This window comes from Cynocephalus volans, chromosome 8, assembly GCF_027409185.1.
Source record: "Cynocephalus volans isolate mCynVol1 chromosome 8, mCynVol1.pri, whole genome shotgun sequence".
NCBI lineage: Eukaryota > Metazoa > Chordata > Mammalia > Dermoptera > Cynocephalidae > Cynocephalus > Cynocephalus volans.
Window position 1 is genome coordinate 45,363,625 of NC_084467.1, and position 24,214 is coordinate 45,387,838.

The window sequence follows — 24,214 nt, forward strand, 5'->3', positions numbered from 1 at the left end:
CACTTGAAATGTGGCTAGTCCAAGTTGGGATGTGCTATAAAATACACTCTAGGTGTCAGACATCAAAGGCTTAGGACCTGAAAGTAAGAATTTAAAAAATTTTCATTTTTAAATATTGATTACATGTTAAAATGGTAATTAAAAATAATTTCACCTGTTTTTATTTTTCTAATGTGGAGAAAACTTTAAATTATATACATGGCTTGTGTTTGTAGTTTGCATTATATTTCTATTGGGCGGTGCTGCTGTAGACCATATCCATCTTTGAAAGGTGACCTAAAAGCAAGACTTACAGACAAGTAAAAGGAAAGGAGAAAATACCTCAAGAAGTTGAAAGTTAGTTTGACATTTGGAAATGCTCTAGAGTTTAACCAGGATTTTAATAAAAGGGGATCTTGGATATGTTGTTTTACTTGCTCTTCAGAGAAAGGCAAGGTGCTACCTCTGTAAAGGTGGCCTGTTACCCAGAATCATATCAAGTGCTCTGATTTCTGAAATTTATAAAATGAAAAAGGCAAGTACAGTGCAGATTGTTTTTCATTGTAAAATGTCATTTGATTGGACAGTACCACACCTTGCTAAATTCCTAGTGCAATTAAACAGCCAGCTTTACTTGTCAAACTTGGCAAATATTTTTAGTCAAACTTGAGTCTAATTTGATGACCCCCCACACACACACACACACACCACCCCCACTCCATTGTTGCCTGTGGTGCAACACTATGTCAGAAGATGGGATCTGGAATTCATCTTCAAACATCCCACCTGTTCAAATCACTTTGGAAGGCAAATCTCCCTTCCACATTTACTGCTTCAGAGCAACTTCTGATTACAGCTATGCACCACACAGTGACGTTTTGGCCAACAACGGGCCGCATATACAATGGCAGTTGGAGCAATAGGCTATGCCATGTATCTTAGGTGGCTAGGTTTGTGTAAGAACAGTCTATGATGTTTGCACAATGACAAGATCGCTGAAGGACACAGTTCTCATGACTAAGAAACACATGACTAACCCAGTGTACTTTTTAAAGCTAGCATTTCATTTTCATTAATCCTTTCTTTCTTTCAAGGATCTCATTTTTCTCTGCTGGTGATTCCTATAAACAAATATTTCTTGTTTTGATCTGAACAATCCATTCTAGTCTTTCAAATGGAGTTATTAAAGTCTAGGCTTTGTTTTAGTAATTGAGATGAAGGTCAGGAATTTATGACCAGCATAAGATAGATGGGGTAATTTCTGCATGTTTAACTCACATGAGCGGATAAACTATTTTTTTAAGTTAGAATTTCTTGTTCTGTCATCTTAGAATTTGCTTGCCGACTCATGAACTTTGGACAAGTGACTCAATTCTTCTAATTCTCATACCTCTTTAAAACTATGCTGCCTACCTTACATAATGCTTACAGAAAATGAATATATCATTGTTTCTCAAAAGCCAATATGACAAGTGCTTGACACATGTAAGAAAGAAAGAAGGAAGAGAAGAGGGCTGAGACTGGGCCTAGGTCCTTTCCACTCTTAAGATGAAGCAGAGAGGAGTGGATGTTGAGGTTGGAGATAAAACCAAGAGAGTGTTAATATGAGCTTAGAAATGAAAACATTTCAACAAAAAAGGGGAAAGTGAATAGTGTTGAGTGCTCCTGTGAGGTCAAGTTGGATGAGGACAGATAATTGACAATTACATTTGGCAAGTTGGAGTTGGTGGCCTTGTTGAGTTGCAGGGAGCAGTGAATGTTAGAAGCCTGATTGGGATAGGTTAAAGAGAATGAGAGATGAGGAAGTGGAGACTAGAACTACAGAAAAGTTCAGGAAATCTTACTATGTAAGGAAGTATAAATTCCAAACTCTGGTGGTAACTGGGGTCTTGGGGTCAAAAGAAGGTTTTCTTTTATAATTTTTATTCATACATATTAGAAAGTAGAATAGAGCAAACCCCCACGTACCTATTACTTATTGTGGTAAGCTGAATAATGCACCTGCCACCAAAGATACCCATGTCATAATCCCAAAACTTGTGAATGTGTTACATGGTAACAAGGATTCTGTGGATGTGATTAAATTAAGGATCTTGAGAAGAAGAGATTATCCTGGATTATCCAGATGGGCCCAATGTAATCACAAAGGTCCTTATAAGAGGGAGGCAGGGAGCAGGGGACCAGACCCCATGTCCCGCAATCAGGCACACCACCAGCACCAAGGAGCATGCCAAAAACATCACGTCCATGTGGGTGGCCCACCACAGCCACCACAGTAACCACAGCTGCCGTGAAAGTGGCTAGACATCACAACTACCACAGAGATGGCCCACCAGCCACTGGAGTGCATTGACACAAGGAGAGTCACCAGCAGAGACCAAAGAAAAGAAGAGGATGTCTCTCTCCACAAAGCCCATTCCAGAGTGACAGAAAAAGCACCTGCTCTATGATAATATTGGGGGACATGAACACACTTCTCAGCATTGGACAGATCATGTAGGCAACAAATCAACAGAGTAACCATTATTCTTTCAGAGGGAGAAAAGAAATCTAGGGTAATTAGAGGGGGGCAGAGGGGGATAGGGAGAGATTGGACAAGGGGCGTAAAGAATAAGTACAATTTGTAACAATATACATATTAGTAATATTGATTTGATCAACATATATCAACATTGAATCCCAAAAATATGTATAATCAATTATGATTCAATGAAATAAAATAAAATAAAAGGACCACTGCAGCTGCTGTATTGAGAACACATTGTAGGGAAGCTGAGGGCAGAGCCCAGGGACCAGGTGGGCAGTTGTTGCAGTAATCCCAGTGAGAGGTAATGCGGCTTAGATGAGGGTGGTCGTGGTGCTGAGATGCCTTTGGATTCTCTATATATTCTATAGGTACAGCAAACCTGATTTCCTGGTGGATTATGTGTGCAGTTGAGAGGAAAAGAGGAGTCAAGGGATTGAAAGAAAATCCCTCCAGGGTTGAGAGAAAAAAAGGAGTCAAGGGATACTTAAAGGTTTTTGGCTTGAACAACTAGAAGGATAGTAGAGTTGCCATCAACTAAGATGGGAATAACTGTGAGTGGAGGTTTTCTTGGGGAACTCAACAACAAAAAGAACTGAGCTATGGAAACATGCAACCACTTGAATGAATCACAAAGGCATTTTGTAGAAAGGAGAAAGCCAGTCCGAAAGTTTACATAGTGTTTGATTCCTTTTGCATGACATTCTGGAAAAGGTACAACTATATGGGAGATGAACAGATCAGTGTTTGCCAGGACTTGAGGTTGAGAAGTGCATTTGACTACAATGGGGAAGTATGAGGGAATTTGTATGTGATTAACTATTCTGCATCTTAATTATTAGTAGTTACGTGAACTTATATCTGTTAAAATTCATGAACCGTACACCAAAGCAAAGTTAATTTCATAGTATGTCAATTTAAAAATGAACAAATATTAAAATATCTTAAAATATTACATTAGTGTTTCAGGAAATTAACATATTTATCTGTGTATAGTAATATTTGTGAGATTTGTCAGCTTTTAAAAATTATATTTTGGGCTGACCCCGTGGCTAACTCGGGTGAGTGCGGCGCTGGGAGCGCAGCGGCGCTGGGAGCGCTGAGGCCGCAGGTTCGGATCCTATATAGGGATGGCCGGTGCGCTCACTGTCTGAGCGCAGTGCGGATGACACCAAGCCAAGGGTTACGATCCCCTTACCGGTCACAAAAAAGAAAAAAAAAATGATATTTTGATTTCTTATTTTAAATAAATATTCATTCGTGCACCCGAAAAAATTAAAAATAAAGAAATAAAGTAAAATAAAAAAGAGGGAGGCAGGAGGACCAGTCAATAGTAGGACACAGGACAGTGGAAGCAAGATTGGAGTGATACATTGAAGAGTCCAAGAGCCAGGAATGCAGTAGCCTCTAGAACCAGAAAAAGGCAAGGAATTGAATTCTCCCTTGAAGCCTCCAGGCAGAGGGAAAATACAGGAGAATAGGAAAGCCCAGGAAATGTTAAAGAGCAAGTAATTAGCTTTCCCAATCGCAGAAGTGCTTGGGACATTTGGGATCTGAACCCTTGACCTTGGTGTGATCAGCAACACACTAATCAACTGAGCTAACCAACCAGCCCATTTGTTTTTGTGACAAGTCTTGCAGAGGTGGCTTGCAGATTTTTTTTCTGCTTTTGAGATTCTCCCCACTGCCCTTTTAAACTTAGCTCTGCTTTTCTTGGGTCCTGTAAGTAAACAGAAATAATATCAAGTCAAAATAAATAGAACACCTTGTGTGAAGGCTTTGCTCTGTTTCTAGTCCTTCCACTGAAGGTCTTTTCACAGCTTTGGTCTGGGAGTAACATGCAGGCCTACCTTTAGAATAGATTTGTAAGAGAATATTCTGGCATGTTAAGTGCTACATTACACCTCGCGAATAGAGAGCAATGGCCCAACTTTCCCAGCCACTTTTAACATGCATCCTTTGCCGCCTTAACTTTTTGAAAGTTATCCTAAACCCTAAGTTCTTAATACACCAGGTATTAAGCTCTGGCCATACCTGTACTCTCGCAACTGGAGAAGAGAAATTGCATTCTGAAATTCCTAGGTTGGCCTGACCAGGCCCATTTTGACATCTCTGTTATGGTCTTACTCTGAATTTCTGTAGCAGAAGTCCCCTCTTCTCCTGCTTCAGCTTCCTGCTCCTGGCATCTTCCTTTCCATCAGCTCTCAAAGATGGTTCTTTGGGGCCCAAAAGGATCAGCTGTAGACTGGGAACCAGAAAACCCAAGCTCCACTCCATCTGCCATTTACCAACAAATCTCTTCCCTTCTCTGGGCCTTACTTTCCTCATCTGTAAAAAAGAAAACAATAACAAACTTGCTTGATAGAATTGTAGGAATTAAATGATATACAAGTAATGTAAGTATAAGCGCATTTAAGTCTAATCCAGATGTTATTGAATTATAATTATGTATTTGTAGAATCCTAGAACAGTATGACAGCTTTTCATTTTACAGATAGGGAAGGTAAGTAAGCCCAGAGAGAAGTTTATTTATCATGATGGTTAATCTTATATGTCAAGTTGGCACCCAGTTGTTTGGTCAAACACCAGTCTAGATGTTGCTGTGAAAGCATTTTTTAGACGACCTTCACATTTAAATCAGTAGTCTTTGAGTAAAGCAGATTACCCTCTAAAATGAGGGCAAACATTATCCAGTCAGCTGAAGGCCTTAAGAGAAATGACTGAGGTTCGCTGAAGAAGCAGGAATTCTGCCTCCAGACTGCTTTTGGGCTCAAGACTACACCATCAACTCTTGCTGAAATTTCTAGCCCATTGGCCTGCTCTGCAGATTTCAGACTTGCCATCTCCCACAATCGTATGGGCCAATTCCTTAAATCTCTTTCTCCCTTCCTCTCTCTCTCTGTACATATATAGATGTAGATATAGGTTATAGTTAGATTACAGATATAAAGATATACACACACAGATACCTTATTGGTTCTGTTTCTCCGGAGAACCCTTGCTAATACATTTATCTTTTCACTCATGTGGCACCTATTGTGGGCTCTATTAGGCAGGGCAAGTAAAACAAGGTCCCTGCCCTCAAGTAGGGAACAGACAAGTGACTTCCCATGTACAGCTCACTGTGATCAGTTCTGTAATTTGGGTATGCTTTGGGAGCTGTGCGTCCACAGTGGAAGAATGTTAAAGTAGGTAACCAGGAGCTGTGAGGCAGGAAATGCTTCCTAAAAGTTAATGAAGCTTGAGTGAGTTTTGAAGGATGAATATGAGTTAGCAAATCAAAGAAGAGAGGGGCCAACCTTTTCAGGCTCTGTGGAGTGTGGAAAATGGTGGCAGAATTTCCACAGGTAAGACTCTCAGGAGTTCTGGGTGGCTGGAGCAAAGGTGTTGGAGACAGTTGAGCGTGAAGCTAGAGCAGTCAGCAGGGACCACTTTTATGGAAGCCTTTATCCTGAAAATCATAGGGAGCCGTGCAAGGAATTCAAGCAGGGTGACAGGAATCTGTGCTTCAGACAGGTGCCTCTGACTACCAGGTGGAAGCTGACCCAGAGAGGACGACCAGTGAGGAGCCAGGTGAGGCCTGAGGTAAGGCAGAGGGAGGAAGAAGAGGGGATAGCAGTGAAACGTGGTCATTCACTGCATACATACAACACAGACACTGCTGCTGGGGAGCTCAGTGGGGGGATGGAATGGATTTGGCACTGATTATTATTACTCGCTACAGGCCTGGGAGAGAGATTTGGAAGAAGTCAGGGGTGGGAATAAAATCAGGCAGGGAAAACAGGCCGTGGGTTAAGAACCTGGAATTGTATGCAAAATGTGTTTGGATATGAGTTTTTCGTCTGTGGAGAGGATCCACAGTCATCATCACATTCACAAAGGGGAGAAAATAACCTCAAAATTAGGAACCACTGAGATAGAATGAGGTGAGCAGATGGCTAAGGACAGAGCGCTAGAGAACGGCAGTATTTAAAGGGTAGCAGAGGAAGAGGCAGGTGAGATAAAAGGGTCAAAGGGGAAACCAGGACAGTACCCCTTTATGGAAACCAAGAGAGGGCGTGCTCCCAGAGGGCGGGGAGTGCTCAGCTATACCTGATGCAGAGAGGGCAAAGGACAAACACAGGCAATTTGATTTGGAGTTGAGAAGGTAGCCAGAGGAGAACCTGATAGGAAGAAAGCTGTTTTAATATCAGAAAGACCACGACACAGCATGTGTATTGCTACAAGGAACAAGCCCGTGAAAGGAGAGTGGCCAGAGGGCTCCAGTCTTTACCCTTCAGGAAAGCAGCAGCCATGTGAATGACGACAGCCATATGCAGCTCTGCATGTAGACTTGTTCAGGAGGCTGAAAACCTTGATCTCAGGAGGAACAGCCAAAGACTCAGGGGCTCTGCAGCTTGAAAGGCCTCAGAGGAGGAAAGGCTTTCCTGGGGCAGATGGAACAGCTGTTTTCTGGATCCAGGATTAATTAAAGAGAGAGTGGATTCAATAGCAGAAGGAATTTTCTAGTCACAGCTACCAGGTGGGATAGCAAGGTTTTTGTCTTCAGAAGTGTGCAAACAGAAGCTGGGTGATTATTTGGCAGAGCCGGTACATAGACAATTCAAACCTTAGGTGGGGGGTGGATTTGATGACCTTTAAGGTCCCTTCCAGGCTTAGGAATCTCTAGCACTTAACAGGTTTCTATGGTCATATTGAAAGTTTTGTGAAATGGTCAAAAATACTATTTTGATTCACTATTTTTTAAAAATCATGCCACATAATGCTCATGAGGTTAGGAGTAGAAGGGGACAATGCAGTTTAACAAAATAGCACTTGTAGCAAGTGTTGTAGCTCTTAAGAAGGAAATCATTGACTAAGAGTTTGGATCAGTGCTTCCCAGAAGTTCCCAAAGTTCACGTGGGGAGCCTGTAAGAAAAAGGGCAGATAACTTCCATTCCTCCATTCTAATTCTAAAATCCATATGGAAATACAAAGGACCTAGAATATCCAAAACAGCTTTGAAAAAGAAAAAAGTAGGAGGACTAATACCACCTGATTTCAAGACTTATTGTAAAGCTACAGGAATTGAGACAATGTGGTATTGGCACCAAGATAGGCAAATACATCAATGGGGCAAATAGATCGACACATACATGGATTACTGATTTTTCATGAAGGTGCAAAGGCAATTCAATTATAGAAAGGATTGCCTTTTCAACAAATGGTTCTGGAACAATTGAGTTCCATGGGCAAAAAAAAAAAAAAAAAAAAAAAATTATTTTTTTGATTCATTCCTTGCACAAAAATTAATGCAAAATGCATCATAGGCCTAATTATAAAACCTAAAACTATAAACCTTCTAGAAGAACATATAGGATAAAATCTTTGTGATCTTGGGTTAGGCAATGATTTCTTAAATACAACCCCAAAAACATAATTTATAAAAAAACTTGATAAATATTTTTATATATGACTTCATCAAAATAAAAAACTCCCACTCTTTGAAAAACTTGCTTTTTAACATATATAACATATACATATGTTAAAAGAATGAAAGCCACAGACTGGAAGAAATATTTGCAAATCATGTATCTGATAAAGGGTGTGTATTTGGAATATATAAAGAACTCTCAAAATGCAATCATGAAAAAACAAGCAATCTAATAAAATAAAATGGGCAAAAGATTTAAACAGACCCTTCACCAAGAAGGATAACATGGATGGCAAATAAGCACATGAAAAATGCTCAGCATCATCCCTCATTAGACAAGTGCAAAGCAAAAGCACTGAGAGATACTACCACACCAATTAGAATAGACCCAATAAAGAGGCTGATCACACCAAGTGCTGGTGAAGATACAGAGCAACTGGACCTCTCATACTCTAACGGTGGGAATGTAAAATGATACAACCACTTTGGAAAACAGGTGGTTTCATAAAAAGTTAAACATACGCCTACCACATTTAGCCATTCCACTCCTAGGTGTTTCCCCAAGATAAATGAAAACATATGTTCACATAGAGACTTGGACATAAATGTTCATAGTAGCTTTACTTGAAATGGCCAAAAGTAAGAATAATCCAAAGCCCATCAATAAGTGAACAGATAAGTAAAGAGTGCATCTCTTCAGCCTGGAATGCACAAATCATGGTATAACCACACAATAAAAGAAGAATGAATATTGGACATGCTACAACATGAATGAGCCTTCTAATAGTTATTCTGAATGAAAGTGGCCACACAAAAAAGGGTATATACTGTATAATCCCATTTATATAACATTTTAGAAAAATGCTAACTATACTGACAGGAAATAAATCAGTGGCTGCCTGAGTATGGGGGTGAAGATCAGAGAGGGATGATTATTACAAAGGAGCACGAGGATACTTTTGAGGGTGATGGATATGTTCACTATCTTAACTGTGATAGTTCATGGAAATTTATGAAATTGTATAATTTTGTCAAAATTTATGAAAGTGTATACTTTAATTACATGTAGCTTATAGTTTGTCGATTATACCTCCATAAAGCAGTTCAAAAAAAAATTCATTGACCTATACACTTAAGATCTGTGTATTTCATTGTATGTCATATATATTTTTTAAAGGACTCAGAGACATCACTTCCTACCTTGACCTGGAGTTACTGGATGGCCCTGAGAGACCCAGCAATAGCCACCAGGCAGTGCAACTTTGGGATGGTTCCCTTCCTCTCTGGGAAGCAGTGTCCTCTTTTGTCAAAAGCCTGGCTGGGCTCTGAGATCCTTCCCAGCTCTAAGGTCTGTGGTTCTGTGAGTCTAAGGATGAAAGCAGAGTCCCCAGCAAACAGTGACCGCAGACAGTTAAACCAGACCAGATTTTCAGTTCATACCCTGGGGCCTAGCTTGAGCCACCTTAAATTCCATTAATCTATCCCTGCATGTTTGTACAGCAAAGAACCTGTCGTACTGATCTTGGAGCCGGGGCCAGGGAAGCTGGGAGACGGCAAATATTGATGCTGGCTGCCTGGGTTCTCTTTCCAGGCTGCTCTGCTGATGTGAGCCAGGGGAGGGACCTGCCTGGCCACCTGGGCAGTGTCTTCCTTCCTGGACCCGCCTTATGGGGTCCTGTTTGGGAGGTTGCTACAGCACCTGCTCCTTTCTGAAAGGAGAAACCAGTAAACAAGAAAAGAACAAATGCCTGTTCTGCCAAGGCCAGCCACCTCCCGTTTACAGCCTGCAGCCCTTTGGCCTCTAGGGAGACCTGGCTGAGTAAGAGAGAGCCCTCAGCACGGGCATGGTGGGCTCTGGATCTGGGAGTATCAAGGTTTGGACCCTGGCCCTGAGTGTTAAAAGCTGTGTGATCTTAGGCAAGCAACTTCATCTCTTTATGCCTCTGGAAAGTGCAAATAACCAAACCAGGTGCCTGGAGTGGTTGTGAGGATTAGAGAAAATGAAACACCGGAGATAAGACGTATAAAGATTTGTAGGGGCTGGCTGGTTACTCGGTTAGTGTGCAGTGTTGTAACACCAAGGTTGAGAGTTCAGATCCGCATCACCAGCTGCCAAATAAATAAATAAAAATTTTAAAAAATAAATAAATAAGATTGGACTAAATGCTCACTAAACGTGAGATGTTAACATTCATTAAAGCCCGTGGCACAGTGCTTGGCACCCCTTTCTTCTGCATGAAGCTTTCCTGTTTCCAAATGGCACTTGCATTCCGGATCTCTTTCCTCCCAGTAAGCCTGCAGGATAGTCTGGGGCTCTCTCCTCATTCCTGATGAACGAGGAGGATGGCCTTCTTTGCAGCTCCTCCTCAGAAGGCGCAATCAGATGTGTTCCAGCCCCTTCTCACCTGTCTCACCTCTTCTCCTCTTAACTCCTTCCCTCCACCCCATGCTTTGGCCACTGTGGCCTGCTGGACATTCCCTGGCTAAGACGTACCCTGTCACACCTTCACGCCTTTGCCCACACGGCGTCCCCTCCTCAGTCTGGAAAGCCCTTTCCCTCCACCCTTACCTCCAGAAATTCTCCTGGCCTCCAGAACCAGCCCAAATGCCTCCTCCTCCGGGAAGAAAGTTTCCTCTGGCTCAGTCATCAGAACTAAGGATGTGCAAGGACTCCTGCAGCTCCTGCTTGTGCTGCAGTTGGAGAGGAGTTTAGCCAAAGGTGCCAGAGCGGAGGGCTGACTGTCCCTAGGGCAGGATCCCTGGGCACCCTGTTCCAAGAACTGGTCTTCAGTTGATTGTGATCAGAAATGTGATTGTCCTGGCTCCAGGTGGCCCCCACTTGGTGCCCTGAGCCCAGCATTTCCTGCTGTCTACCCACTCGTCCAGGATGTGAGGGACCTCCTCCATAAGACCCTGTGTTCCTCATGTGCTAGGATCCAGGCCTCTTCTCTGGGGACCCAGCACCTTGCTCATGGCTTAGCCCAGAGCAGGTTTGCAGAGACTCTTTGATGAATGTATGAATGAATGTGGCAGTGAAGGAACCAGAGAATACCAGTCTCTCAGATGTCCATGATCAGTTCAAAACTCACAAGAGACTGATATATAAAACCAATTTTATTAATTTCCAATGAGGATATGTCTGTCTCCCTCAACAGGAACCCTCCCACTGGCCAGATTCCAAGTCTCTCTTATAGAATAAGGACAGGATAATTTCTGACCCTCAAGCTACCTTTTAAAATATTGCACAGAGACTATCTGGTAGCTGGAAAGGCTTCTAAGATGGGATCCCACAGACTGTGTTTGAGTCCCAGTTCCAGCACTGACTTTGCTGTATGATTCTGGGCAAGTCATTTCACCATCTGGGCCTCCGTTTTCTCATCTGTCTAATGGGGATATCCATCCTTTGTCGGCTAAATCAAGCCTTTGTTAGTGGATCACTTAATTGCCTAACAGAATGTCATCTGACTTGTTTTTACTGAATGTTACCAGCTTCTATTGTAAAACTTGTTAAACTGTACTTAGCAAAACCCCACCTATGTCTCTTCCTGTAACCTCTTGGTCTGGAGAATAAATGCAGGAAGAGAACCCCGATTCGTGGTTAATTTCCCAAATGGAAGGAATGCCTCTACCTTGAGGTTTCTGGGAGATTAACCCCTTTCTGGGGCTTCTCACCGCTCAAAAGAGATGGGCTTTGAGTAATCTTTGGTGGCTCCATCACCCAGGGGAAAAGGGGTGACAAATCCGTGTGAGGCAAAGCAACAATCCTTGCCTGCCTGGGTGTTGTGAAGCTGGAATGGTATGCAGAGAAACAGCTCATTGGGCTCCAGAACCAAAATATAATCCCTACTTCAAGAAACCTGGGCTGTTTAGCTGGGGGCGGGAGGGGGATGGTAGGGTGGAGAACAAGATGGACCGTGAGTAGTGAGGAGCTCCTCAAGCTGCTGTTTCTGCAGACCTTCTATTGTTCAGCTCAGAGCCTCTTGGGATGGCTTCCCACTGGTAGGATGATAAATACCCTGTCTCATGTGCAATCTCAGGTGATTAATCAGTAAGGTCTCCAAGGACAAGTGAGCTGAGAAAAATGCTAAGGTTGCCTCCAAGCCCAGCAATACCTGCCTTAGGTACCAAAGGGGCAGGAAGTGGCAAACACTTTACATATGTGCCATTCATGAGGGCTCATCTCCTCAGCATGACATTTAAGTCCTGGGATATCTTCTCTTCAAGGGATGACCAGATCAAGATCCACAAGGCTGTCTTCGAGCAGAAGAGCAGATTCCCTCTGTGTGGCCCCAGAGATCTAAAATCATGGAAGCTGATTCCCCTCACCGTTGTTAGAAACTGTCTAACGTGGTAGTGAGCTCTCTGTCATGGGAGACATTCAAACAGAGGCTGAACAACTTGAAAGCAGGAGAGGCAACTCCTATTCAGAAATGATGCGTATATCCCACTAGATGATTGCAAAGGCTCCTTCCTGCCCTTGTGCTCTAGGATTCAATGTTCATGTGAAGGGTTATCAGTGCCATGCCAACCAGCCTTCCATGCTGGCCTGGGTTGCCCACTCAGAGTCCAGGACAGGAGTACTCATCAGACCAGTCGGAGCAGTGCTGCACATGGTCCTGGCAGAGACTCCTCGGGATGCAGCCACAGTACTTGAAGACAGTCGAGGAGCAGCGCCACCACCCAGGGCCGCAGGGCGGGCACACAGTCACTGGGGAGACAAGAACCGTGGGAAGAGCAGCTGCTGCGTCCTGAAATGCCCCATGCAGCAGGACACTCCCTAACTCTGAAACCTGCCATAGCTCCCATTGCCCCACAACATCTGCAGTGGGTTGACTGTACTCCTGGCTTCCTAGACTCCACAACTCATAGGCTGCATGACCTCACTTACCCTCTCTGTGCCTGTTTCCTCATCTGCTCAAGGCACTCGTTACATAAAGCAAGGTAGGCAGGCAGTGCTCAAATATTAATGGGTGCATATTGTCTCCCCCACTCTTCCTGTCTCCCTCACCTTGCCTCAGCCACCCCGCTAGGACTCCCTGAGGTGCCTCACAAACTTCTCTCCTTGGCCCTGTACCCTGGGCCTCCAGCATTCCTCCTCACACACCAGCCTCTGCCTGCTGAAACCCTATCCATTCTCTAAGGCTCGCCTGGATGCCACCTTTTCTGAAAAGTCTCCCTTGATTCCTCCAGTGTCTCGTCACTCTCTTCTGGCATCAGCATGATGTGAGTCCTGGGAGCAGGATACTTTCCTGAATCCTGACTCTCTCCCACCAGAATCTGGCACCAGGCCCAGCCCCCAGCAGTGTTCAGAACACGTTTGTTGATGGAACACTGGGGAAGAGGTTTAAAGGACAGTCTGGGGCAGTGAAAGGACTCCAGAGGTAGAGTCAGAAGACCTGGGTTTAAACCCAAGCTCCCTTCCTGTCACTCACTGTATTAAGTCCCTATTCATTGTGGAGCCTCAGTTTACCTACATATAAATTGGGGCAGTGATTCCTGCCCTGCTTTCCTCACGGGGTTGCTGGGAGGTGCAGAGGAGATGAGGGAAACCCAGGTTCAAATCCCAGTTGGGCCACGTATGCGCTCCCTGCATGACCACCCTCTGGGCGCCAGATTCCTTATGCCCTTGAAGGTAAGTTCCCCACCACAGAAGAATGAATCTCCAGAAGGAGCTACTTAGAGTGGTAGTGAGCACCCCATCCTGGAGGTAATTAAGCAGGGGTAGAAAACTTCTTCCTGGGGGGCGGGGAAAACATGCAGGGAGAACCTTGGACATTCCCTGGTCAGCCTCTGCCCTCTGGCCACCTGCTCCAGCCTAGTCTGACCCAACCTGGGCTCAGTTCATCTGAGCAGTCTCCGCAGTTGTTGGTCCCATCACACTTTTGGTCCGAGTAGATCCAGGAGGCGGGGTCTCCACAGTGGGCCACAAGGAAGCTGGGGAGGCTCTGGGGCACATCTCCTGCAGAGGGACAGAGGAGGTAGGAAGAAGTCCACATCTGGCCACAGCTGTCTCAGGGCTGTATGGAAGTGAAGCACCCTGGCCACCCCAGTGTTGTCACACTCAGGGTCACCTCCCATCCATTTCAGGAAGGGCACAAGAAGGTTTCCTGGGGGAGGAGGTCAAGTCAGAGGGAGAGGAGTGCTCTTTCCCAGGATGCCCAGAGGGCCCAGAAGGCGCCCAGAGGGCCACCTCTCCCTTCCTCTGTGTGCTCCTCCCACCCCACACCGTTGCTTTCACTCTTCCTCCCTCCAGAAATGGCCTCCTTGACACCTATCCAAAACCATTCCACCTTCAAATCCAGATTCCAGTTCCTTCATCTCCAGGAAACTGGAACATAAAAATAAATGCAAAGCCTTACACTTGGGCCTCAGATCTCAGAGAATGTAGGTTCATGCATCTTATAAGAGGGAGCCATAGCACCTCTCTCAAAAGTGCATTCTGTGTTAGGTCGCACTGTGACAGGGCTACAAAAAACGCACACACAGGCCACATCACTAGAGGTATAAATCCAGACTGGGGAGGGGACAAGCCTTTGTTCCTTGGACTGCCCAGACCCAGCCAGAAGTGAAATGAATGCTTCTGAAGGGGCCTGTCCAGGAACAGGGACATGGGCAGTTGGTATGTTTGCTGTGGAGCATTGGTGGAGTGGGGAGGACCAGGAACTGGGTGACAAGGGCGGTGACTGTAAGAGTTCAGGGTGTAACCTGGAGAAGGGGACACTCATGGGGGACAAGAGAGAAATCTCCAAATTCATGCAGGATCACCATCATGAAAGAGGGATGGTCTAACATGGGTTGATGGGAGGCAGAGTTGGAACTAATCAGGGATACCACTGGGAGACAGCTCCAGGCTCAGGACAAGGAAGATCTTCCCATGGAAAAACCATCAATTCTGGGGGAGGCTGCTTCATGTGGTAGTGAGCAGAGTCTGGATGGCTTCTGTTGGGCTTGCTATAGAGGGGATTTGGTATGAGCTAGGGCATGGGCTAGATGACTTTTAAGATCTATTCTTGAGGGTCTGTAATGCAATGTCTATCCCCCTAACAGATCCCCCACCCCACCCACTCCAACTCACCAGTCTTTCTCCCTCCTGTGGGTCTAGGCACTGATTCATGCTTTTGATATCTATTCCACTCAGCCACGGCTCCTATCTCCTGAGAACTGTCAAGTTTCTAAGGTCTGGGGCTAGGTCTTCTCATTCACTCATTCATACACTCATTCAGCAGGCCATTCTAGGTTCCCCCGTGTCAGGCACTGGAGCCCCAAGATCAAGACCAGGCCTGCCCCAGAGGAGTTCACATTCTGATGGGGGTGGCAGATATGCCAATCAAGAGCGACAACCAATTTGGCTAGGCCTGGGACACAGGGAAGCACAGGGGCTGTGGGAGCCCAAAGGAGGGATCTTAATGTAGTATGGGAGTCAGGGAAGGCTTCCTGGAGGAGGTAACACTTGAACTCTGCCTTGAAGGGTGAATATAGGTTCTCTGGGAGTGGAGACACACAGAATGAAGGCCTTCCTTAGTGTGGGCACGTGTGTGTGTGTATATGACTGGGACAGGGGTGAGGGCAGATGTTCCTGGCTGAAAGTATCATATAATCAAAGGCATGGAGATAAGAAGGTGCCTGGTGTGTTCAGGGATGGTTGAGCTTCAGTACAGCTGCAGGCAGAGTTGGGGGCAAGCCCTGGGGGGGCCTCTCTGGGAGAGGGGAAGGACTGATCGGGTACTCACGGCACAAGCCCTCATCCTCATCCTCGCCGTGGGTGCAGGTGCGGATGCCATCACAGACCCCGCTGGCTGGGATGCAGCTCCTCCGGTCATGGCACAAGAAGCCTGTCCTGTTCGTCAGTGTCACACAGGCCTGGGCCCCTGAGTGGGCAGGGGGAGGCCCCCGAGGGTGAAGGGTGGGGCTTACAAGGGCATTACCTGGGTGGGCACTGCCATAAAACCTGCCTGAGTCCCCTCACCTGAGCCCCACCCCGAGCTGGCCTGAGGGGCTGGGGCAGTGGGGAGGATACTGAACTCCAGAGAAGGGGTTCGAGCCTCAGCTCTGCTGCCTGCCAGCTACGTGACCTTGGGCATGTGACTGACCTTTCTGAGCCTCAGGTTCTTCATCTGCAAAATGGGGATCATAGCACACACCCCATAGGATGTTGTGGGGATTAAAAAAAAGCTTCTCTTCGAGTAACCATGGAACACAGAGTGTGCAGAATAAGTAATAGTTCTCTCCTCTACTGAAAACATATTTACAGTCTCACAGGAAGCTTCCAAGGACAATGTTCAACTCAGTGAAGTAGTTTTAATGGTGAATCTCCTGGTACCAGTTTAGGTTGTCGGAAGCAGTATATCTGGGCCGGCTGGGGACTGTATGTCCATAATCCCTTACATCTAGGCACAACTTTACAGTTGGCAAAGCACTTTCACATCTTTATTCCATTGTTCCACCCAACACCCCCAAGAATTAAGGGAGAGAAACTTGCAGATGAGGTGGGAGGCCACCTGGGCCCCAGACTGCACATGTGAATACATGAGCATAATTGGGGGTGGGAGCAGGCTTGTGCGTTCGTGTCTGAGCACTTGTGAACCATGTCTCAGCTCCTGGGGATGCCGTGGCTAGTGTGAGGGAGCCAACTCTCAGAGACACTCATTTTGTCACAGACACATGCACACACGTACACTGATACACACGCACACTCTCACACAGACATCTGCATACACACAGACACCTGCATGCACACTGGCGCACACACTCACAGACACACATAAGCACACAGACACACGCATGCATACACACGTGACTACAGCTCCTCATGTATCCACATCTACCCTTAGTGCCCATGTTCCTGCACAGGCAGGTAGAGTACTGTGAATTTTACCCCCTAACCCCATCTCATCCCCCTACACTCACCTGCCTGGCTATAGATCCATCTCTTAGAAAGGTAGATCTGGTGACACCCTGCCCCCAGCTTAATCCCCTTTCCATGCCTCCTCAGTCATGATCTCTCTACCCCCATGTAGCCTTTGAGGCCCTGGGCACCTGGCCCCACCCACTGCTCTAGCCCTTCATATATACCGGCCTTTCTGCAGTCAGTCCCTCCTTCTCATGCTTTCTCCCAACCCAGGAACCCCCACACATACTGTTCCCTGTGCCTGGGATGCTTTTCCTGACACCCCCTCCACTAACCAATCCCCACTTTTCTTTCACACCTCAGTTCCCTTTTACTTCCCCATGGCACCCACCCTGATCCTAGTTTGGGTCAGAGCTGCTGTTCCAGACCCTCAGAGCCCCCATTAACTCTACTTGCTCTCCAAACAGTTAGCAGCTCCATGGGAGCAGGGACTATGTGGGGGTCATTTACCACTGCAGCTGGAGCTGCAATGAGGTATCAGACAAATCCCTGCCCTCTATGGTGGAGACAGACACACAGATGGACAGCACCACTCAAGGGGGGCCAGGCCAGGGGAAGAGGGAGTTTGGTGGCTGTGGGGGTTGAGACGAGGCTCCTAAACCAGCCTGGGGGTCAGGGAAGGCTTCTTGGAGGAAGTGACATCAGAGCTGGGTCCTTTTAGTAACTCATGTCACAAATGTGCAAATGGAAGCTCAGAGACACGTATATATCAGTGTGTGTACAGGTGTTTATGTGCACCTTCAGGAATTGTCTAAAAGTCACTTAGTGGAGAAGCCAGCAGGTTCAGGGCTCCCCCATCTCGCTGTGTGCCCCCTTCCCCTGCAGGTCTGACCCACCCTCTCTCGGCCATCTGACCTGGTGTGCGTGGTGGGAGTCCAAGGATGGTGACCAGGGCGACGAGGGCCGCAAGAATTGCCAGCAGCAGCAGCACGGAGGCAGAGAGGCAGGCTGCACGACGTGAGCAGCAGAGGGGGCTGCAGCCTGCTGTGAGGGGCAGGAGACAGGGCGATGGGCAGCATAGGTGACAGTGATAGGCCCTCCAGCACTGGGGCCCAGGGGTCCCCCTCTCCTACTAGGGTAGGCTAGGGGCAGGGAGGGCTGCCCTGGAGAAGAGGGTTCCTGGCCCTCCATAATGCTCTTCAGTTCTGCCCGTGGGCCTACCCCCACCAAGTGCCCATCCCTAAACCAGGTCCCACAGCTGGTGAGTGGCAGAGTCGGAGCCCTCACCCTGTTAGCCTCCCATGAGATGGCCTCCTCAGGATGCAGGGACATATGGACACCTGTGAATCCAGCCTCTGCCGTGCGGAAGAAACTACATCAGGCCCTTAATAGCCATTACTTTTATTTTTCAAAACAACCTTTTATTTTATCGGTCAGAGAACAGGGGCTCAGAGAAGAAAAGGTCCAGGTCACCCTCTGCAGAGCTGGGATGTGAGTCCAAGCCCATTTGATGCCAAAACCCTTTCCACCATTCCAACCAATCATCCATTCTGGAGCCCAGCAGGATGCTGGTTGGAATCCCAGCCCCACCACTTCCTAGCTGAGCCACACTGAGTAAGTCACTTCACTTCTCTGTGCCTCAGTTTCCTCATGTAGAAAATAGGATCATAATAGCTACCTTAGAGTTTGTTGAGAGGATTGAGTTAATGTATTAGAATAGTGCTTGGCACATAGTAAGTGCTACATGTCAGCTATTATTAGTGTTTATTGAGTACCTACTATATGCCACACACTGTTGAAATAGTAATATGTGCCATCACTCCTATAGAACTGTACTTTGCTCCTTTAATTTTCACTTATTTGTAAAATAATGGCAGAAAGCTTTATTGGGAACCTACTGGGTGCCCTGCTCTGTAGAGGGCACAAAAGTAGCTGTGGCTCTGGTCCTTGCCATCTGAAAGCTTGTAGTTGCGCTTAAAAGGCAAGACATGGATGTGTACCAAGGAGAACAAGATCTACTGTCCTGTCCAGGCCACAGTTACCCCAGAGAAAGGGCAGGAGCAGGTCTGATTCATTTCTGTGACCCCAGGATCCAGCCCAGGGTTGGACACAAAGTAGGTGCTTTGTGAATACAGGACTTTATGGATACACTGACCCAGAGATCCACAAGATAAAGGAAGCCCTCCAATTTGGGTTAGTTCTTCAGGTCATTTCCATTCAATCTACTTGCATTTTCAGAGCCACCTACCAGTCAGACCTGTGCCTGTATGGTGGCAGTTCATAGCGTCAGGTGTTAGGTGTGGTTAAGAAAGCATAGGCAAGGTGCTGCAGCTGCTTGATGCAGGGGCCTTGGAAACACAGGTGGGATTTCCACTGGCTGGGGAGGGGAGAGTGCAGAGAGGGAATTCCAGGCCAAGAGTGTGGAAGGGCCTGGTGGATGGCATGTGGGGGCAGCAAGTGGCCTGGCATGGCTGGAGCCCAAGTTGGGTGTGCGTTGGGAGAGGAGACAATGCTAGGAAACACAGCATAAATCTAAAATCCCTACAGCACAGTCACTGGCAAACATAGAGTAAACCCAGGTAACCAGGAGACAGCATGAAGCTGTCAAGGAGAGGTGTCCTGGTCAACCATACAGCTGTTCCTCAAATATTTGTGCAGCACAGGCCTGTGCTAGGTGGGCCACAGGGCAGACTCAAGGGAGACCCAGCAGAACTGAGGCTCACCCCAGGTGAAAATGCTGCCCTTCAAAGCTGGCAAGTGCTTAGGTGCCAACCCCCTCTGGACAGATGGAGGAGAGGAAGTGATTCTTTCCATAACCATACCTACCAAGACCAGGACTTGGAAATAAACAAAACGCCAGCCTGGAGCAATGAAGGCACTGGGCTTTGCAACCAGAAGGACCTCAGTTCAAATTGGAACTCAGCCCCTCCCACCTCCCAGCTGTTTGACCTTGGCCTGGTTACCCAACCTCTCTTAGCTTCAGTAGCTGCATCTGTTATTGCCCCATAGCAAGGCCCCCTTCTCAGAGCTATCCTGAGGATTCAAAGTGATCACACAGTGCCAGACACGTAGGAGGGGCTGGATTCTTCATAGCTATTATTGTTATCTACCTCTCTGGGTCTGTTTCCTCACTGCTCAAATGCAGGTCAAGATAGAGCTCACAGGAGATGCTCAATAAATGTGTGTTTCTTCTTTCCTTTATTTCATAAAAGCAAAGAGAACTGTCCTGGCTGCAGAGTGAGTCAGTAGCACATAGCAGGTGCTAAATAAGTGTGTGATCCCAACTCACTTTATCCCTCAGAGGTAAAGAGAATTGCCCAGACCACTCAGAGTCAGGAACTGGACTCTGAAGCTCTTTTCTCTAGGCTACAGTGGGCACTGTATGCAGTGCAGTGACTGAGAGGTAGACAGCACACAGTAGGTGCTCAGTAAATGCTTATGCATGGAGAGAATGAACAACACTATTAAGCAAGTGGCTGTCAGTATGGTGGCCAGGAAGCTGGGAGTTGGTGACATCATCATGTATGGCACAGGTCTGAGGGACAGCAGGAGCCTTGGATCCTCTTTGTGCCTCTGCAGCCACCTGCTCAGCTTTAAGGGAGCCCCAGCTGGGGGAGGGGGATCTCAGGGGACATTGGTCCCAGGCCCTCCAGTCTTTTACCTTCCCCTCCAGGATGGGCTTTTGTTCCAGCAGCGTTGCTCTTGACTCCTTCCTGCCCAGAGAACAGAATTAGGAGTGGGCTTAGGTGAGGTGAGCTCCAGCCTCAGGGGGTCAGACTGGAGTTTTTCAGAAGGGGTCATCGAGAGCCTTAGGTGGAACCACTGGTCCTTCATTCCCCAGCATGCTGAATGCCCAAATGCACCAAGCCTGCTGCATACTTCCACCCCTGTGCCTGTACTGTGCCCTCTGCCTGGAATGCCTTGTCCTCCACTACCCACTCGGCAAATATTTGTCCTTCAAACCAGCTCAGGCACTCCTCCTCGGGGAGGTTTTCCCTGAAGCCCCCTCCCCCATAATGTTGCTCACTGTCCCCACCTCCTGTCCACCTGGCTCCTCTGTCTCCTTGCCAGTACACAGTGCCTGAACTGCATAATAGGGTCCCCTACAACCTGGGAGTGAGCCCCCAGGGCCAGATGGGAGCCGACCCACCTCAGTGTCCTCCTGTGCTTCTTTTTACTGCCCACTCCTCACCCAGGGTCTGCTGAGGTCAGGAGCTGTCTCAGGGCAGCTCTTACCTGGGGGAAGACCTTGTTCATGTCGTCAGCTCCCAGCTCCCAGTCTCCAGGGACTGGGGCTAGGTGCAGAGAACTCAAAGCAGGTTCCCTGCCCTGTCACCTGGGGCAGCCTGGAGGAGGGACGACAAGAGACCTCGCCCTATCCCCATTCTTCCCTGCGGGCAGGCCCCTCCCAGGCAGAGGAAAGGGCAGGCCTGTCCCTACTCTGCAGTCTGACAACACTCGGAGGTTGGAATTCTCATCTCCATTTTACAGAGGAAGAGCTGGAGGTTCAGAGGGAGAAACTGCCCCACATCACACAGTAGGTGGGAGAGGTGAGATTTAAATCCAGGGACATTTCAGGATGTGCTTTTTCCTCATCGATGATGACATTGAAGAATCTCAGGCCCCCAGCTTCATGAAGATGCAGGCAGAAATACCCAGAATTGACGTTTCAGTGGCTAGAAAGGGGAGGACATTTTCTTACTGATCTTCTGTTCAATTAAACAGGTAATCTAGGTTGAAAGAATATGCATTTTCCACTACAAGTATAAAGCAAATACAATTTTATTTTTATTTTTTATTTATTTTTAGTTGAAGACCTCAACTGGCTTTATTGCAATTCAGGTTACTTCAGGCTCTTCTGTGTAAGGATTAAATCAGAGGGAAATTCATCATCACACCTACTGAAGATTTAAACTGGCCTGTTGTGGAAATTGGCCGTTACCTTTCCTCTGACTTCTCAGAAGGTCAGACCACAGCCTAAGTGACATGGAATTTAGCAAGGGTGACTCCATTTTGATTTTTAGTCTGGTCTTTTGGGACCTAGTGCAGGAACTTAGTCCAAAAGAATGGCCTCCTATAATTTTTATTTAACAATTCCCCCCTTTTGGTGAGAGGGTGACCAAAACTACAGGCATTAGCTCCATTCTCAGTTACCATCATTCTGGGTTCCAGGTCTCAGCATGTCATTTATGGCATTCATAGGTTAAGGTGTCCTCGCTATCATGCATTTCTTTGCGTTTTGGTTTTTCCAGCTCCTTTGATCATTCGACAAGAGACCATTTGACATTTGATGGATGGCTGCACAAAAACATTTAAAACTTTTGAGAGAATACAGCGCACCAGGGAGGTTACTATCATTACCACCTGGAGGATAATACTAAGAGTTTAGAGTATGCTCCTTAAGCCCGTGAACAAAACGAACGAAAATCTAATAGATCGAAGAACAAGTCAGATGAGTAGTCTACCAGAGTAGCCTGTTCATTAATCTTGTGTAGCTGAGTTTCTACAATACCCTATGGATTTACCCATGTGCAGCAAGAAGTGTTCGCAACTGCCCAGACTCCTCTCTGTTCAGTCAGTGGGTCATCTAGCATCCCGTGACCGGGTTGAAGCAGGGAGTGACAATTTGCAAGTTACCCACAGAAGATACTTATTTGAAATTTTAACTACGGCATCATTCTTTCAAGTGAAAGAGGAAGGCATAATTAAGAAAATGATTAAGAGAGGTGAAGTCTCATTTTAAGAGGCAGTCTTGTTCCGATGATCTTGGAGAACAAAGGTGTCCACAGCATGAAGTCAGCAACTTCTCATCCAGGTTTTCAGTTTGAATGTCTCTGGTTATGGCATCAGGTATTTTTGGTGAACTCTCGGTGTGATCCACACATCACACATGAAACTTGTACCTTGAAATTTACATTGAGCTGTGCAGCTTCAGCTTATAAATCTTCAGGAACAGAACAGTTCTTGTTCTTACAGAGTTGTAGCCAGGTATTACAGAAAACTAGAATTCAGAATCAAGTCCAGTCTACAGGCAGATAATAAAACTCAAAAACAGTAAATGGGGCTGCGATCTAATAACAGGTGTACTATAGATTTCTTTTGAAACAATTTTTTCTCTCTACAGTCACCCCCTTTTCTCCCAAAGACAGTCATGGTGTGACCAATTCGCCTGGTTATTTACATAAATGTAGCAGGAATAACCACATAGGCTCCTTTTTAATTTGTTTTGTTGGAAATTTTGACAAGGAATATCAGATTAGACTTTTTAAAATCTCAATGCTAGGAAGCTAAACCAAGGCAGATGTTAGATTTTGCCTGCTGTATCTGATATCTTAAGGTTCCTGGGCATGTCAGGAAGTGACAAATTTTTACTCACTCACTTGAAACCAGGCATTCTACGCACATTTTCAAATATGACATTCCAATCAAAGCCTTGGTAATATAGCCAATGTTTCCAATTGTATCCTGTTAAAGAGAACCGATTCTTATTGAACTCATGTAAATAACCATGTTGCCACAAAAATAAGAATACTCACAAATAGTTTCCAAATTCTGGAGGTAGAGAGGAAAAGCAAATGTTTTAATTTCTGTTTACAAAAGTATATTTTACCAAATTGCTATAGCTTAAAAAGTTTCCTTAAATCTGGAAAACAAAACATTTTGAACCAACAAAATAATATTTCAAAATAAAGAAACTGTAAAAAAGCCAAAGAGATCAGGGAGCTCAAATGCAAAGAGAGCAGAACTCAGACCTGAAAGGGACTTACAACTCTAGGGGCTAGTGGTCCCCTCCAAATGTTACCGACAGGCCAGGCTCGGCTTGCCCTCTCGCCTTAAACAAATGACCTGAAAGTCCAAAAGTTGATGCAAGGCTTGGAAGGTTTATTCAGATTACCGGTACTCAACTAAACGTCTAACCAAGCAAACAAACAAAGAGAAAAGAGGAGCAGTGGGGTCCAGTTTAGCCTAGTCCCAATTGGCAGGGCTAACCTATTCCATTAACAGTAATTGATAAAAGCAGTTCTCCCCACTGTTTTTGGCATAAAGAAGAAAAGTATCAACTAGATTTAAATTAGAAAAACAAAGCATAGACAGGAGCCCTCCAAGGTGCACCTATACAGAAGTGGATACAATCCAACCAAAGAGAAGAGGGCTCAGAAAATCAGAGAAAGGTAAAGAGAATAAAGCATTGCCTTGTCAGAATTTAGGCCGGGGACTCCAGGAGAGATCTACCAGCAGCAGAGACTTGGGAGCAAAATAGTCCCAGTGGCCACTTGCCTCTTGCAGCTGGAGTCCTCTCCAGTGCCCAAAGCTTTCCAATTTTTGCCAGTGATTAAAATAGGCTCTTGGATTCCAAAGTCATAGAAATGAACAATGTACCCAACAGTAAAGCAAGCAGCGCTTTATTAAAAGAGGAGATAGACTTATGCATAAGGGGGGTAGCGATAGT

General features: G+C 46.1%; 1 protein-coding gene across 1 annotated transcript; it reads right to left on the reverse strand.

Annotated features, from left to right (window-relative positions):
- Positions 1 to 12,475: 12,475 nt before the first annotated feature.
- On the reverse strand, positions 12,476 to 21,021 carry LDLRAD1 (low density lipoprotein receptor class A domain containing 1). Its single transcript, XM_063105754.1, has 6 exons — positions 21,001 to 21,021; positions 20,426 to 20,477; positions 17,680 to 17,808; positions 15,647 to 15,784; positions 13,747 to 13,875; positions 12,476 to 12,624 (listed from the first exon to the last, which is right to left on the reverse strand). Exons 1-6 carry the CDS (start codon positions 21,019 to 21,021, stop codon positions 12,476 to 12,478), a joined length of 618 nt encoding a protein of 205 aa, XP_062961824.1.
- Positions 21,022 to 24,214: the final 3,193 nt, after the last annotated feature.

Coding starts and splice junctions, on each gene's coding strand:
- LDLRAD1 (XM_063105754.1), bottom strand. CDS start 21,021: ATGAACAAGGTCTTCCCCCAG. Junction 15,785..17,679: donor ACTCCCACCACGCACACCAG/GTCAGATGGCCG, acceptor CTGCCCACTCAG/GGGCCCAGGCCTGTGTGACA. Junction 13,876..15,646: donor TGAGGATGAGGGCTTGTGCC/GTGAGTACCCGA, acceptor GTCCCTCTGCAG/GAGATGTGCCCCAGAGCCTC.